Consider the following 15,068-nt stretch of genomic DNA (forward strand, 5'->3'; position numbering starts at 1 on the left):
GAACTCACGGGACCTGAGTTCTACTTTTCCATTTCCTTCTGAGACATACATGAAGTGCTTACTGATGAAATAATATCAAAGGTGGCAGTGCTGGGGTTTACCAAGTCGTCTGTGGAGAAGGCGTCAGAGATGAAGTGAGAGCAGCCTTCAGTAAAGAGTTGTTGGAGCTGATGGCGGATCCCTGAGGACTTGGAATTTCTCTCTACTTTTGTGGAGGCCAAGATTTCCCCCGTAATAAAAGTTATAGAAGGAGACCTGGGGATATAGCTCAGTAGTAGGGGACTCGCCTGGCATGTGGGCAGCTGGGCTCTATCCCCAGCACCGGGCAGACTCACATTCACCTTGATACACCCCCAGGTGAGAGAGGAGCTCATAAGCCCTTCCTGTCACCTGTCTCCTTGGTGATTTGGGGGAGTCAGTTTGTCCCACTGACCCTTACACCTTCAGCTTCCAATACAGGGGCAGTGAAAAGTAGATCCATCAAAGGGACACCTCCATTCGCCTAGCTTCCACAGCCTGTTAAGCCCTGCTCTGTATCCCCGCTGTACAGTGGGAGGCTAGACTGGGCCCTCACAGACTCCTCAGCTGCTCAGATCTGCTCCTTCTCTCAGGAGCACATGTAAGTGTGCCACGGCCTATGAAAGTGGACAGCAGACACAGAAGCATCCCAGCTGAGGCAAAAGGTCCCAGCCCAGAGGTGAGCTCTCTATCACTTCTAGTGGTAACCATGCAAGCTAGGGTGTCCTCGGATGTGGAAGATGGGCAGCTTGCTAGCAAGCTCTGGGGTCAAGGGTGCTCGGGGTAAGGTCACTGTTGGCTGTAAGCCGAGTACTTCAAAGCTCTGCATAAGCCATAATTAGCTCCTGGCCTGGCCCAGCCCAACAGGAGGGTCTGGAGAGAGCATCAGGGAGGCAGGTCTGAGGAAGTTAGCTCTGAGATAGAGAGTGGGTTGGCCCCAGGCTGAGAGTGAGTCAGCAGCTGCCAGAGCCAGCTGGCTTCAAGGCTGGACTCACCTACTCCATTTGCTGGCAGGAAGCTTGGCTTTTTAAGTGGCCCTGAACTCTAGTTTTACTTGACCCCCTGCCTCCAATGGCTACCCCTTCTCCAAGTGACTTGCTTCTCCAAGGTTCAGCCCAGTCCTCGTTTGCTCAGGTCTCTATCCTGGCTACTCTAGGCTTGGTGGATCTGAAGGTCCTGAGTGTCTCTGGGTCCACCTCACTTCTTTCCTGTGAGGCCCCGTTGCAGATCCTGCTCTTGAGCGAAGCCCTCCCTAATTAAGGCGAAGCATCAGCATGCCGCCCAAAGCTTGTTCAGATTTCTAGCGAGGAAACTGGGCAGCCTGGGAATAGTCCAAGATAATAAGCCGTGGCCCAACATAAAAAGATGCTGAGATATTTCTGGATGATTATTTGGTTCAGGAGGGATATAGTGAAAGAACTCACTTTGACTTTTAGCCTTTGTTTTGTTTTGTTTTGTTTTGTTTTGTTTTGTTTTTTTGAGACAGGGTCCCACTGTGAAGCCTAGAGTGACCAGGAGCTCATGAACCTCTGGTCTCCTCAGGTTCTCAAGTGCCACCACATCAAGTGGCCTTTAAATTTTTAAGCCAGTAAAGCCTTTCTGATGGAGATATTCTGTACGTATTGAGTGCAGAGCCATGGATTCCTCCAGGATTGGTGTGTGTGTGTGTGTGTGTATGTCTGTGTGTATGTATGTATATATTATATATATATATAATGTATGTGTGTATTATTTGTGTGTTTGTGTGTGTATATATATATGTATGTGTGTATTTTTATGTATGTGTGTGTTGTGTGTGTGCTGTGATAGGATAGGTTTCATGGAACTAAAAAGAGGCCCTGACAGAAAGCTCAAGGCTTTGTTTGACTCACTGTGTCACTGTGAACCGGTCACATTACCTCTTTGAGCCTCTCTCTCTGTCTAGAAAATGAATGAGGCAATCTTCTCTCCTCCTGTCATGACATTTGAGCGTTCCATGCTGCCAAGGAGGCCCACAGTCTCACTGGACACACACCTCCCTTCCTAGAAGACTTCATGATGTAGCAGAGGTCTAATTTTTCATCCACCCACCCATCACATCCCCGGTGAACACCTAATATGTTCTCGTACCATCTAAGACAGGCCTTGCCGTGAGCTTCAAACAAGCTTTGAAACCAGCCATGCCTGAGTCGGCTTGTGCCTTCGCTGCTCAGTCACTGTGCATGTTAGGCAAGCCCTTTCATTTACAGGAGTTCCGTGTCCTCTACTGACAAGATGGCAAGGCCATGGCTACCAGACACATTTGGCAAGGCTCGCATGAGACTCAGAGTGCGTGCGTGGGCCTGAGAAGCAGTCACACAGCATATGGTAATTTGTAGAGGAATTTTAATTCAGAACATGGCTGCTCTGGCAAGAGATCACATCCAAATACCTTCGCGGTCTGTGTGATCTGACTGGAATACAGACACACCTTTAATCCCAGGAGACAGGGTAAGCAGATCTCTGAGTTCAAGGCCAGCCAAGGTAGAGCAAGTTTCAGGTAAAGAAAAGTTTAGGTCCAGGTATAGTGGCACACGCCTTTAATCCCAGCACTTAGGAGATAGAGGCATGCAGGTATCTGAGTTCTAGTCAGTTCTGTTTGAGAAGCAGCTGGGTTGAGTCAGTGGAGCTGAGTTTGTGACAGTTCAGTTCGTGGAATTCAGAGGCGGTTTTTACCAGGAGAGTTTTTACAGAGGTTGAAGAGAGAACCGGCTAGACACAGGCGAAGACAGAAGAAGCCAGAGAAGGAGAAGGAAGCAGAAGATTAGAACCGATTACTAGAACTAGTTTGAGACCAAGCAGAGCATTTCAGTCAGAACCCAGATGGAGTCAGTCAGCTTGGAGAGGAGTTTGAGCCAGAACAGCTGAGTTGAACCAGCCAGCCAGAGTTCAGAAAGAACTAGAAAGTGTGAGCTTAATCAGCTGTAAGTCTTGGAGGCTGAAAACATTCTAGGCCTAGATTAGATTGTGCGGAGACTAGCAGTTTCCAAGCCTAGGCCTAGGTTAGCAGATGGAGGCAGTAAGCCTCGGAGATGACACTTTGTTCAGAGAATGAATGAAGTGCTTCCTTAAAGTTCCTTTACCAATAAGTGGTGCTTGCCATCGCGCTCCATTACTTACCATGGCACTGAGCACCCGGCAAACATATTTGGGGTCATTTCTGCGGGCCACGTCAGTAGCGGGGTCTCGACGGAAATTCAGACTCCTATCCAAAATGGAGAGGCAGATGTTCAGGATGTCGTCTTCAAACTGTTAATGGTGGGACCACGTGTTAAGAGGAAAGACATGAGGCATTTTGTTGGTTAATTAAAGAAAGCACAAAGGCAAGGACCGCAGGACCTGCCCAAGGCCTTTCACTCTGTGGCCTTCAGAGCTAAGGGCCATTGAGGGGCAGCCACTGAGACAGGCCTTTATCCACCCACTCCGCTAATGTGAACAGGAAAGTCAGTGCGGCCCACTCCCAGCTTGCTGTGGAACAAGTCAGCCTTTCTGGCCTTGGTTTCTCAACCTGCTTAACTGATCAAGCCAAACTCATCTCTGAGTTCCTTTGTGCCTCTGACTGTGGTCCTGAGTGTGTCATCTAGATCCCTGGAAAAATAGGTGTAAAAATAAAACAGTATGGCTGAACACACATCTAAAACTATTTTTTTTCTTATTTTCTTTCTTTCTTTCTTTCTTTCTTTCTTTTTTTTTTTTTACAAACGACAAACTTGAATGGTCCCACATGCTAGCTCTTCTTGCCATACGTCTTTGTGTTTCTTTCCCTTTCTTCCTGGAATGTTCTTTTAGCCTTCCTTCCCTCCCCTCCTCAGGCTCAAGAGCTCCTTCCTAAAAAAGGCTTTCACAAACCACTCCACCAAAAATAGCCCTGCTCCCACCTTTGGGTGTGTTATATGCTCACCGTTTTCTTCCTTTTAATGAAGTCAACACATAGACTCAGCTTAGAAACTTGCTGTGGCTAGCTACATAGTGGAATGGGCAAGCATGCCTCTGCCCACACACTTCTGGGTGTGTAGGTGCCCCGGCTGCCCAGGGTACTTTATTCTAATACCTTTACTTATCACCTGGAAAAAGGAAAGCGAAAAAGGCATTCCTAAGCATTCTCTAAGCTGAGAAAACCTGAGAACTCTCTGGATTCAGATGGTAATACAAAATAAAGACTATGGCTTTGAAAGGCCAACTATATACCATGGTGGAGCTTTGTCACATAACAATGGAGCTTTTTGTGTGAGATGGATGGCAGACGCTACACTATTGTCCTGAAGATTGTTTCTATTTTTTGTTGTTGTTTTGTTTGTTGGTGGTGGTTTTTTTTGGCTAGGTCTTTTTATTATTTGTGTGTCATGGCATCAGAAATATTTCACTCCATCAGTTCATCAATGAGTCCATCTTGCCTACTAGCTTGCGACTCCTTTGAAGCAGGAAATATGTGTCTGAATCACTAGTGCTCAGCGTGGCGCCTGGGACAGACTAGACACGTGTTCCGAATGAGTGACTAGACAGAAGGGCAGGAAAAACAGGCGGATCTGCTGTAAGCCCTGAGCACCTTGTATATTTTCTTATGGTCCTTTTACCTGTCCAAAATTCCAGCCAACCATGCCAATTCGATTTGTGCTGCCCACGTAGATGATGCCAGAATCTTCCTCAACATACTCTCGTCTTTCGGCGTGGTTACTCATAAAGACATCATCCGCTGTTACACACACAGGGGGGGGGGAGGGGGAAGGGGAGAGGGAGAGGGAGAGGTGGGGGCAGAGAACACAAAAAAAAACCCCCCCAGACATCTTAGTGAACCAATGAAATCACTTCTCCTTCCACTCCTGAAGACTGGTATAGGGGTTAGAGCAACAGTCACTTTGGACCCATCCCCCAAGCTCTGCTGAAGAATGAAGTCTTGGGATAGGACACTTCCAGCTTGCACTGTGAGAACTCAGGTAGAAAGAGAAGCTGAGCTAGCCTACAACTCTCAAAATGGGACCCAAGGGCGAGCTACTTGCTCCTTCAGATAGAAGGATACTGCCACGCTGTAGAATTTTACTGTAGTCATGGCTTCTTAGAATCCATTGTGCTATTTGTACATAAAAGCTCAGACAATCCCTGTGGGAGCCCCAGAAAAATAACAGCATGATGTACACTTAGCTGGGAGCATTTGAGGAAGAGGAGAAGAGACAGTGTAACTGCTTAGAACCGCACAGCTGGGTAAGTGCAGACCTTTTAACTAGTAGCATCTCTGCTCCCTTAACAGCCCACAAACTTTCTCCAATCAGCTCTCAGGCCACGAGGAAACGCATCTGAACCATCTCTCTTTTCCACGCCCATGGCTTCTGTCAGGGCCCCCGTGGGAGTGTGGTGGTTTAGAGACCTACCTTGCAGCCATGGGTTGAAGAGCAGTATGAAGGTGCCGAGTTTCAGAGAGGAGACCCTGCCGTTGGAGGAGACCTCAAGGTCTAGGGTGTACCACCCGATGGGGGCATTGGCAGGACTGGCAATAGCGATGACCAGATTATTGTCATTGTTGGCTCTGAGCTCTGCACTCCAGCCACTTGCGTTTCTCCCAGCGACTGAAAAAACAGCCTTTGTCCTGGCTGACTCTGAGGGTTGGGGACCTGTCAAAGAAATAGAAAGTGAAGGACCCAAAAGGGTGCCAGTAGGGCTTAGGAGACACCAGGCCTTGATGCTACTTCCAGTTTCTCTAGGTCAGTGGTTCTCAATCTGTGGGTCACAGGGTCAACGAAGAAAACACAGAGATTGACATTATGATTCCTAACAGTGGCAAAATTAACAGCTATGAAGTAGCAATGATATGATTTTTATGGCTAGGGGGCAGGGAGGGGGGCGGGTCACCATGACATGAGGAACTGTATCAAGGGGGTTGAAACATTAGGACAGTTGAGACCCACTGCTCTGTGACTTCCTCCAGAACAGCACTTCATCATAGTGTTCAAAGAAACTTAGGGAACATGCAGACCGCATCCTTCCTGGTTCGAAGAGGACAAGTCTTATGTTTCCAAAGTCACCCTGAATCAACGACATAGCCCAAAGGTCCCAACGGGCAACTCAGCACACATGTGTGGAGGGGGCAGAGTAGGTACCTGTGGAAACGACGAAGTTCAGATCGTCTCCAGACCCAAGGCTTCGGGTGCCGAACAATACCATCTCCCAGGGAAATCCTCTCCGCACAATGAGGTTCTGGCTAGAGAACTTCTCTGTGTGATGGGCTCGCCGATTCGCCGACATCTGCCAGTTGACATTTTGGATCTCTAAAGCTGTGAGGCAGAAAGTAGATGCTTGAGGGGGAGGGGACAAGTGTGCAGCATGCCCGAAAGGCATCCAAGGGCAAGGAGGCAATGCAGAGCTGAACGTCCAGAAACGTCACATTAAGACACACAAGCTCCGATTCTGCACAGCAGAGCACTCACCACTGGCTCCCACTCAGCCTTTCTGTACTCAAATACTCCAGTTTGCATGACCTAAGATCATGTCAATGCCCACCTTCCAGACGGCTAAGCCACTCCACACACTATCCTCTTTGCTCAGAATCTCTCCAGCCACCTGGTGATTTGCTGTTAGGCCTTGAGGAGTAGGCTGAACACTCAGGGAATCATCATTCAACCAGCTAGAACAGTTTCAAGAGGGACCAGGCAGACAGCTTGGTGGGTAAAGTGTTTGCTGTGAAAGTGTGAGGGTCTAGGTTCCGATCCTAAGCACCTGCATAAATAGTTGGGTGTGTCGGTGCGCACCTGTACCCCAGAACTAGGGATGGAAACAGGCAGGGCTCCAGAGCTGGCTCACGAGGCAATCTAGATGAAAAACAGCAAGCTCCAGGTCCAGGGAAAGTCTTTGATTAGGGAATGTGGTGGGGAGCATCGAGGAAGGCTTCCCAAAATCAACAGACAACACGTTCCTAAGCACAATCCCAAATAGTACACTCCTGGACACGCACCCAGGGAACACATACACATACACACACACACACACACACACACACACACACACACACACACACACACAGAAAAAAAAAGAAAGAGAACTGTCTCTTCAGAGCTCCAACAGATCTGAGAGGAGACAGTTTCTCCAACACCCAGATGCATTTTCTAGTCTCCAACCAACCAGCGCTGACTTCTATTTCCTTTACCCCTATATTGCTAAATTCTTAGTGTTAGCCTTGGACACTGGAGAACCAGCCCCGACTCTAAGGAGCATTGGCAGGCCTGGAGATTGGGGAATATTTGCAGAAGTGACTTGCAAGTGCTCCCTGGGAAAAGGGAGTGTTCCCAAAGACAAATAATTCAGAAGCCACTCTCCTCCACTCCTTCTCAGATGACTGTGTAGTCATTGGAGTGAAACTACAGTAGGCTTCTGAGAGATCACATGATATATAAGATGTAGCTCAAGTAAGCTTGCTGAGAAATCTTACTGTTTTGAGTTATGGCTATGCAAACCAAACTGGTCTTTGTTTTCATGATGAATTACAATTTTGATGAACATATGAAGACACATCCCAGTGTCAGAAACCATTGTAATTTATATGTGTTGACAGACTGACTGCACATGAGGGTACATCTTCTTGATCTTTATATTTTGATGCCTAGCATACCACTTGACTGATTAGACAGACAAGGGAATGCGATGATATGTAAATGAACAAAGAAAAACTAACATCAAGAAACAACTGTCAGCCAGGCGTGGGGCACTCAGGAGGCAGCGGCAGGCAGATCTCTGAGTTCAAGGACAGCTGGGTCTACAGAGTGAGTCGAGGACAGCCAAGTCTACACAGAGAAACCCTGTCTTGAAAAAATAAAAAGATTAAAAAGAAAGAAAGAATTGTCTTGGGCCCTGGAGAGATGGCTCAATGGTTAAGAGCATTGGCTGTTCTTTCAGAGGACCCAGGTTAGAGTCCCAGAATCAACATGGAGGCTAAGAACTGCCTGTAAGTCCAGTTTCAGCGTATCTTATATCCTTCTCGGGTTTCTGCAGGCACTGAGCACACAGGTGATGCACACACACGCATGAAGACAAAACATCTACACACATAAAGTGAAAACAAACAACGCAAACTTGTTTTGAACACAACTTAAAATGTAATCTATACAACAAGGTAAATATAGGGTATTCAAAGTGTGTGTGTGTCTGTGAGTTTTGTGTGTGTGTGTGTGTGTGTGTGTGTGTGTGTGTGTCTGCGTGTATGTCTGTGTGTATGTGACTATGTGTATGTGTGTCTCTGTGTGTGTGTGTGTATATCTGTGCATCTCTGTGTGTGTGTGTGTATATCTGTGCGTCTCTCTGTGTGTGTGTGTTTTGTGTGTGTGTGTCTGTGTGTCTGTGTGTGTGTCTGTGTGTATGTGACTGTGTGTATGTGTGTCTCTGTGTGTGTGTGTTATCTGTGTCTCTGTGTGTGTGTGTGTGTGTGTGTGTATCTGTGCATCTGTGTGTGTGTCTGTCTGTCTGTATGTGTGTGAGGGGGGAGACCTATTATTTATAAGCCACTGTTAGACATGTTGGGAGTAGAAATATGTGAAGCATAGTTTGATCTTTCAAAGGTCTTTTTCAGTAGATAAGACAAGAAAAAGCTGTGGTGAAAGATGATATGGGACGAACCCATTTTCTTTCAACTAAAGGTGCGTGGGAAATGTAAACAAGAGAGGTTTGTTTGTTTGCTTGTTTTGGTCTGTAGAGTCAGAAAAGGTTTCACTGAAAATACTTGACCTGAAAAGGAAACATAAAAATAGCAGAATGGTATATGTTGGTATATAGTACTCAGCGTATCTAACCACCAGGAAATGCAATCAAAGCCACAGTGAGATATTTGTTATCTCACCCCAGTAGCAATCACTACTGCCAAAATGACAAAAGATAAGATGTAATATGAGATAATAGAAGAGAAACTCTTGTACACTGTTCATAAAAATGGAAATTATTACAGTACCAGTATGGAGGTCCTTCAAGGCGAATTAAAAATTGAACTGCACTATGAGTGAGACATCCCACCCTGGGTATGTAGCAAAGGAAATGAAATAAGTAAAAAGAAATCGCTACTTCCATGTTTATTTTAGCTTTTGGCAGAGAGGTGTGAGAATCTTTCTGTACAGTCCAGACTGTCTTGGGTCTTGCTATATATCCAGGCTAACCTTAAACACATGACCTTCCTAGCTCATCTTTCTGGGTGCTGAGGTTACAGGCATACACAGCCACATACAGCTTATTTTTAGAATTATTCACAATAGCTAAGAAATAAAAACAACTTAAACGCAAATTAGTTCATGAATGGATAAAGAAAATGTGGCACAATGAAGTGTTATTCAAACAAAAAAAAATGAGATCTCATTTTTTGGTACAACTGTGGCTAGAACTAGAGGACATTATGTTAACGCCATAAGCAAGGCACAGAGTACATGCGGGTTCGTTCATTTGTGGAACGTGGAAAGGTTGGTTTCATAGAGGCACCATGGTAGAATGGTGCTTACCAGAGTCTGGAGACTATGAAGGGGCAGAGAGCTGGGCAAATGCTGACCAATGCATGCCAAGTCATAGTTAGATAGGAGTAAGGAGTTCTGGACTGTTAGAGATGGAACTGTCTAACATGAATGTAGCACCACACAATGTGCACATGCAAATCATCTCACCATGCTTCCTAAGTATGCAATTTACATAGACCTTGAAAGGGGAGAGTTTTGTTGGACACTAAAGGACATTCTCCATTCCAGACAAAAAAGCTCCAAAGGCTCTGGAAAGTGAGGCATGTTGTGTGTCTAGAGCAGAGGTCCTGTCCTGAAGGTGTTCAGGGATAGGGGCTTCTACCAGAGCAACTTCAGACAGATGCTCTTTCTCTGGGATGGTTGAGACAAACACTACTTTTGGAGAAAGGAATTTTACAATGTGATCTTGCCACTGGATCAAGGTAATAAATATTCTTTCATTCATAAATTCTCCCATTCATTCATTTGTTCATTCATTTATCCAATAAATATTCATTAAAAGAATAAGTTAGAGCATTTGACACAAATTAGGGACATTCCTGTACACAGTGCCAGATGGAGACAGCTCAGACCTAGGACACTGTGTGGCAGATGCTGAGATGGACAGAGCTTTATATGGCTAGGAACTAGGATTGTCTAGGGCAATGGTCACCAACTTTTAAAAACTCTGTCTTCTACAACTTTGCTCACTACCTTCTGAGCATCCCAGATGCTGACGAGTGGTAGAGCTTTGCTTTTTGTCTTGTTTCAAAGAAAAGAAGGGCTTTTCTGGGTGGTGGCACACTCCTTTGATCCTAGCACTCAAGTGACCAAGGAAGGTGGATCTCTGAGTTCAAGGGCAGCCTGGTTTACAAAGTGAGTTCCAGGACAGCCAGGAGATACACAGAGAAACCCTGTCTCGAAAAACAAAACAAAATGAAATACATAAGGAAAGAAAGAAGAAGGGAAGGAAGGAAAAGAAAAGACCTTTATGGGGCAGGTGATTTCAGAAGCCCTGAGCCTCCCTGGGTTTCTTTATGCTCCCAAATGATGTGTGACCAGAAGGTAAAACTCTCTGTTAGACCATGAGCTGTGTGGGAGCAGAAAGTGTGTCTCAGATGTTCCTCTGCTGAGGAAAGGGGGAGGCTAGAAGGGAAGGGAAATCCACATTTATGACTGGCACCCGTTCCCTCTCCAAGAGGTCTACCCTCTTCTTTGTTCTACTGACGTTTATGCTCTCTGCTGCAGCTTTGTCTTCCTCAGTCATGCTAGAGGCCAGTGGCTGTGCTTGGAAGGAATGACCAAGATGAGACTGAACTTCAGGGTGCCTGGGCTGTAAGGACCCATGGTCCTTCCCACCAGGGATACCGCAGACGGGTCAGATGCGGTGTGGTGGTGGTGACGATGAGCAGAGTGTTAGCTGAAGTTTCCTGGCCTTTGATGTGCTTTACCACCATCCCAAGTCTTTACATGCCTTAGCTCATTAATGCTGTGAGCTGCATCTGGAGTCACCTGCTTTACAAATGAAAGAGGCAAGATGTGGGTAGCCTTGGTCATAGTTACTCCATTCCTAAGTGGGGTATGGTAGGGTAAATAGTCATGAGAATCTTGAGTGGTGTTGTGAGGTACGCCAGGCTTCCTTGAGTTGAAGGAAGAAGGAAAGGTGGACTCACATTTGTTACCAGCATGCAGTGTGTCGACGGTTGACTGCACAAAGAACCCGTTATACATACCATGGATGAAATCTGACCACTGAAATCAAGCTGGGGAGACAAGGCATCCTACCCTGTACCCAGAAATCAGCAGAGCACGGACTACACTGTGTGACACAATCAGAAATGTATCTTTGGCCTCTCTGCCTTTCCCAGGCACACGTCTTCTAAAACCCTTGGAATCTTGGAAAGGGTGAGTGTCTTTCTAAACTGGTAACTGGTGATTGGGAGCTTTCGACAGCCTGAGGATAGAGCCTAGTTGCCTGGGAAACCAACCATCTGGTCAGAGGGCTAAGGAGTTCAGTACCATGACCCTGTTCTTCAGGGAAGAAAAACTGATTTGATCATCAATGACTACGGTCGCCATTAATACTTAATTAACTTTGTAATAAGTCAAGAATGTCTATGTGATGGAGCCGTCATAAAACCTGAAAAGAGAGCGTGGAGAGCTTCTACTGGAGAATATCAGAGCTGCCGGGTGGTGAGGACATACCTTGTTCCCCACATCTCTCCATCTGCCTGGCATGAGCTGTGTCCTTTGATAATAAACCTATAATCTAGTAAATATGTTATTTTCCGGAATTCTATGAGCTATTCTATCCTATCTTTGATCACGAGTGGATAACCCCACCCCCTGCTCCCAATTTTGTAACAAGGTTCCAGGAGCAGCTGAGAAGCCAGCAGGGCTTTATTTTGTTCCCACTTTGAGTCTGTAGCCAGGTTACGGTTTTGTTTGCTGTAAAACTGAAGTCTCTGTCCCTCAGAGCTGGGCTGCACCACACCCTGTAACCATGAAATGTTCTGTAACAAACGCTCCAGGAAGATCTTCTCAACCACTTTGTAAAATCCTAGTTGCCTAGTCTCGTTTCTGTAACCACACTTACATGCAAAACGCCCCACCTTTTGGGTTTGCCCTATAAAAAGGGCTTGAGAAATTGGCTTGTCTGGTCTCGTGAACCCATCTTAGGGGGAGGCAGCCGCCAGTTCGGCTCTGATGCACACACAAATAAAGCTTGCTTTAATTTGGCCGTAATTTGAGTCTGTGGTCTTTTTCCTCACATCTGTAGGATTAGCCCAACCCTGTGAAACTGAGCCCTCGTCTCATAGAGTCTGTGCTAACTCCAAACAGTACCAGGACTGAGTTCAGCCATAGAGCACCTAGTTAACGCTGTGAGAGAATTGGCTGGTTTGGAAACGTCACCCATTTGGTGACTAGAAGCTGACTAGAAGGGAGCAGTGCTTTCTATTCACCAGATCTTACTGACCCCCAGCTCTTCTCTTGGTCCCAGGTAAGACTCATAATCCAGAAGCTGCTGTAAGTGGATGGTCAGAGATCCTCAGGATGCACCGTCTACCCCGACACTGTATGCTAACAAACAGGGACAGAGATTACCCACAGGGGAAGAAATGCTCTCAAAGGACAATCCTCAGGGACAGGGAATGAGCAGGAGTGGTCTGCCTTGCTGTCCCTGAGAGAGCGGCACAGGGAAGCTATGTGTCAGAAAACCTCCTCCCACCGGCTGCCTGTCTCAGACCTTGTCCCATCCCCAAACATCACTCATGTTTGTGGGGTACCAGGGACCCTTGGCTATGCCAATCTCATTGTTCTGGAGAGAGCACCCGTCTGATATTCCAGAAGAGTAGGAAGGGGAAAGGGAGATGGGGGTCAGCCATCTCAGGGTCACCTCAAGTTGAGAGCTCATGGGTATGTTTTAGTCTCGGAGCTGTTTTCTATACCACTCTGGGTGAAAGGACGAGATGGAGAAAGGGTCTCACTGGCCTGCAACTGACCCATCAAGTCACGCACTTAAAAATCAGCAGCAGGAGAAAGAAAGGCCTTGGGGGGGGGGGTGCGGTACATCCTGGTTCAGGGCACTAGATTAGATAGAATGCACAAAGCTCTGGGTTTGAGTCCCACCACTGTGGAAAAATAGAGGGAAAAGACTCTCTCATAACTCACAAGCTTTGAAAGCTGCTTCCTACATGAAGATTGGGGGGTAAGGGGGGCAGGGGGGTGTTCTGGAGAAAGCAACTGCCTCCAAGCAAATGCCCCCGGTGTCTCCCTCCAGGCCACCTCACAGTTCCACACTAGGCTGAGTTTACTGCTTTGCTCCAGTGTCAGGATGAATTCATTTCTTGCCACCATCCCCGCCCCGTGAAATATCAGTGCCCCAGCATTCCTAGTGGGGAGAATGCTAAATTCTACCCTAGTGTTCACTTGTTCCCCTACCCCCTGCCTTTCCTAACAAAACCCCTATTTTAATAGGCTGCGCACTTCACAGGCTCCCATCAGCATATGAGTCTCGTCTGGCCAGTGACTTGTAGGATGGAAGTTCCAACGAGTCTTATAAGTCGCATAAATATATGTATAAGAAACAAACTGACGTCTTAAGCACTTTAAGGTACATTTCAGTGGGTTTCATTATATTTGTACGTTGCATGAACTCTCTCTGGTCCCTCCTTTTTTGGTTGCTCATCTTTCCCACCTCTAGGAGTTTGTCTGCTCTGGGTATATGACACAAATGGAATCACACAGTATGTGGCAGTCCTTAACTCTGCCTTCTTCTGTCACTAGGCACACTCAGGCTGGAGGACATGTCAACGGCTCCTTCTCTTATGGCTGAGCCAGACTCTATGACACGAATAAGCCACATTTTGTTTATCTTTTTACTCGGCTGATGGGCACAGGTTGTTTCTACTTTTTTGGCTGTTGTGAAAAGTGCTTTTATGAAGTGAGCTTTTTTTTTTTTAAGTTCTGTCTTCAGTTCTTTTAAAAGAGGATTTGTGGTTCTGAGCTAGTCTCAGTAGCTAGCCCAGGAGGGCCTTGAATGTATGGCCTCATTTTACGTCTATACTACTTTAAACATGACCAAGCTCGCCTGAACTTTTGATCCTCCTGCCTCAGCCTCCCAGTGCTGAGGTGACATCACCTCATCGTTACCTTCATACCCAGACAGAAAACCTCTTTAACAGCAGTTGGCAAACGTGCTTGACCTATTTTCCTCCCCTTTCTTCTATCCTGCTGTCTGTGGTGTAGAGTGATGTTATGGGGCTTGCGATGGCCATCTCAGATAACGCAGGGCCATAGGTGAGATGTAGAAAGGTGTGAGGCTGGACAGAGCCTGTGCTCTGAGAACTACCCCTTCCTGTCCCTTCCCTTCCCTTCCTGGATCTACCTACGTTCAGATCTCTCGTGTAAAGAGGAAACGGACTTCTGTGTTGCTTATTTTTCTAAATCGCTGCTTTTGGGGGTTCACTATCATTTACAATTAAGCCTAATCTTATGACCCTATGATTGCATCCCTTGCGCATCTCTCCTGTGGCTCACATTTGGCAGGGCAGCATGTGAAGATGCCAGACTGTAAAATGAGATTACTATCAGTTAAGCAGACCCTTATCAGCCCTGCTCTATAAAGGAATTGCTGGCAGCAGACAGGCGAGGATGCCCCGGTTGCTAAACGTTGGGCTGAGAAAGGAGCTGGCAGGGTGCCATCATGGCAGGACTGACACTTAGGGAGCTGGGCTCCCCCCCCCCATACACACACTTGTCTGGACTCTGCTCCCTAAAACATCTTCTTTAGACAAAGATGCATTCTTATACTATAGATTTGTAAAGTTAATTCATGTTGATATTTTACTTAGTTTTTACGTGTATGAGTGATTTGCTTGCATGTATGTCAGTGTACCACGTGCGTGCCTGGTGCCCTCAGAGGCCAGAAGAGGGCATCAGATTCCCTGGAACTGGAGTTACGCATGGTTGAGACGCCACCTGAGTGTTGGGAACTAACCCTGGGTCCTCTGCAAGAGCAAGCCAGCTCTGCGGTCCCAACTAATGGGAATTCTAAAAGTTGCTTAGCCGACTGGA

General features: G+C 46.6%; 1 protein-coding gene across 1 annotated transcript in view; it reads right to left on the reverse strand.

Annotated features, from left to right (window-relative positions):
• Positions 1 to 15,068, reverse strand: part of TGM3 (transglutaminase 3) — a 39,337-nt gene that overhangs the window by 20,717 nt on the left and 3,552 nt on the right. The window contains exons 2-5 of the mRNA XM_084774233.1: positions 6,129 to 6,302; positions 5,403 to 5,642; positions 4,611 to 4,729; positions 3,157 to 3,285 (exon numbers count right to left, since the gene is read on the reverse strand). Coding sequence (XP_084630359.1) covers positions 3,157 to 3,285; positions 4,611 to 4,729; positions 5,403 to 5,642; positions 6,129 to 6,302 — 662 coding nt within the window. The remainder of the gene's footprint in view (positions 1 to 3,156; positions 3,286 to 4,610; positions 4,730 to 5,402; positions 5,643 to 6,128; positions 6,303 to 15,068) is intronic.

This window comes from Acomys minous, assembly GCF_964271855.1.
Source record: "Acomys minous genome assembly, chromosome: 3".
NCBI lineage: Eukaryota > Metazoa > Chordata > Mammalia > Rodentia > Muridae > Acomys > Acomys minous.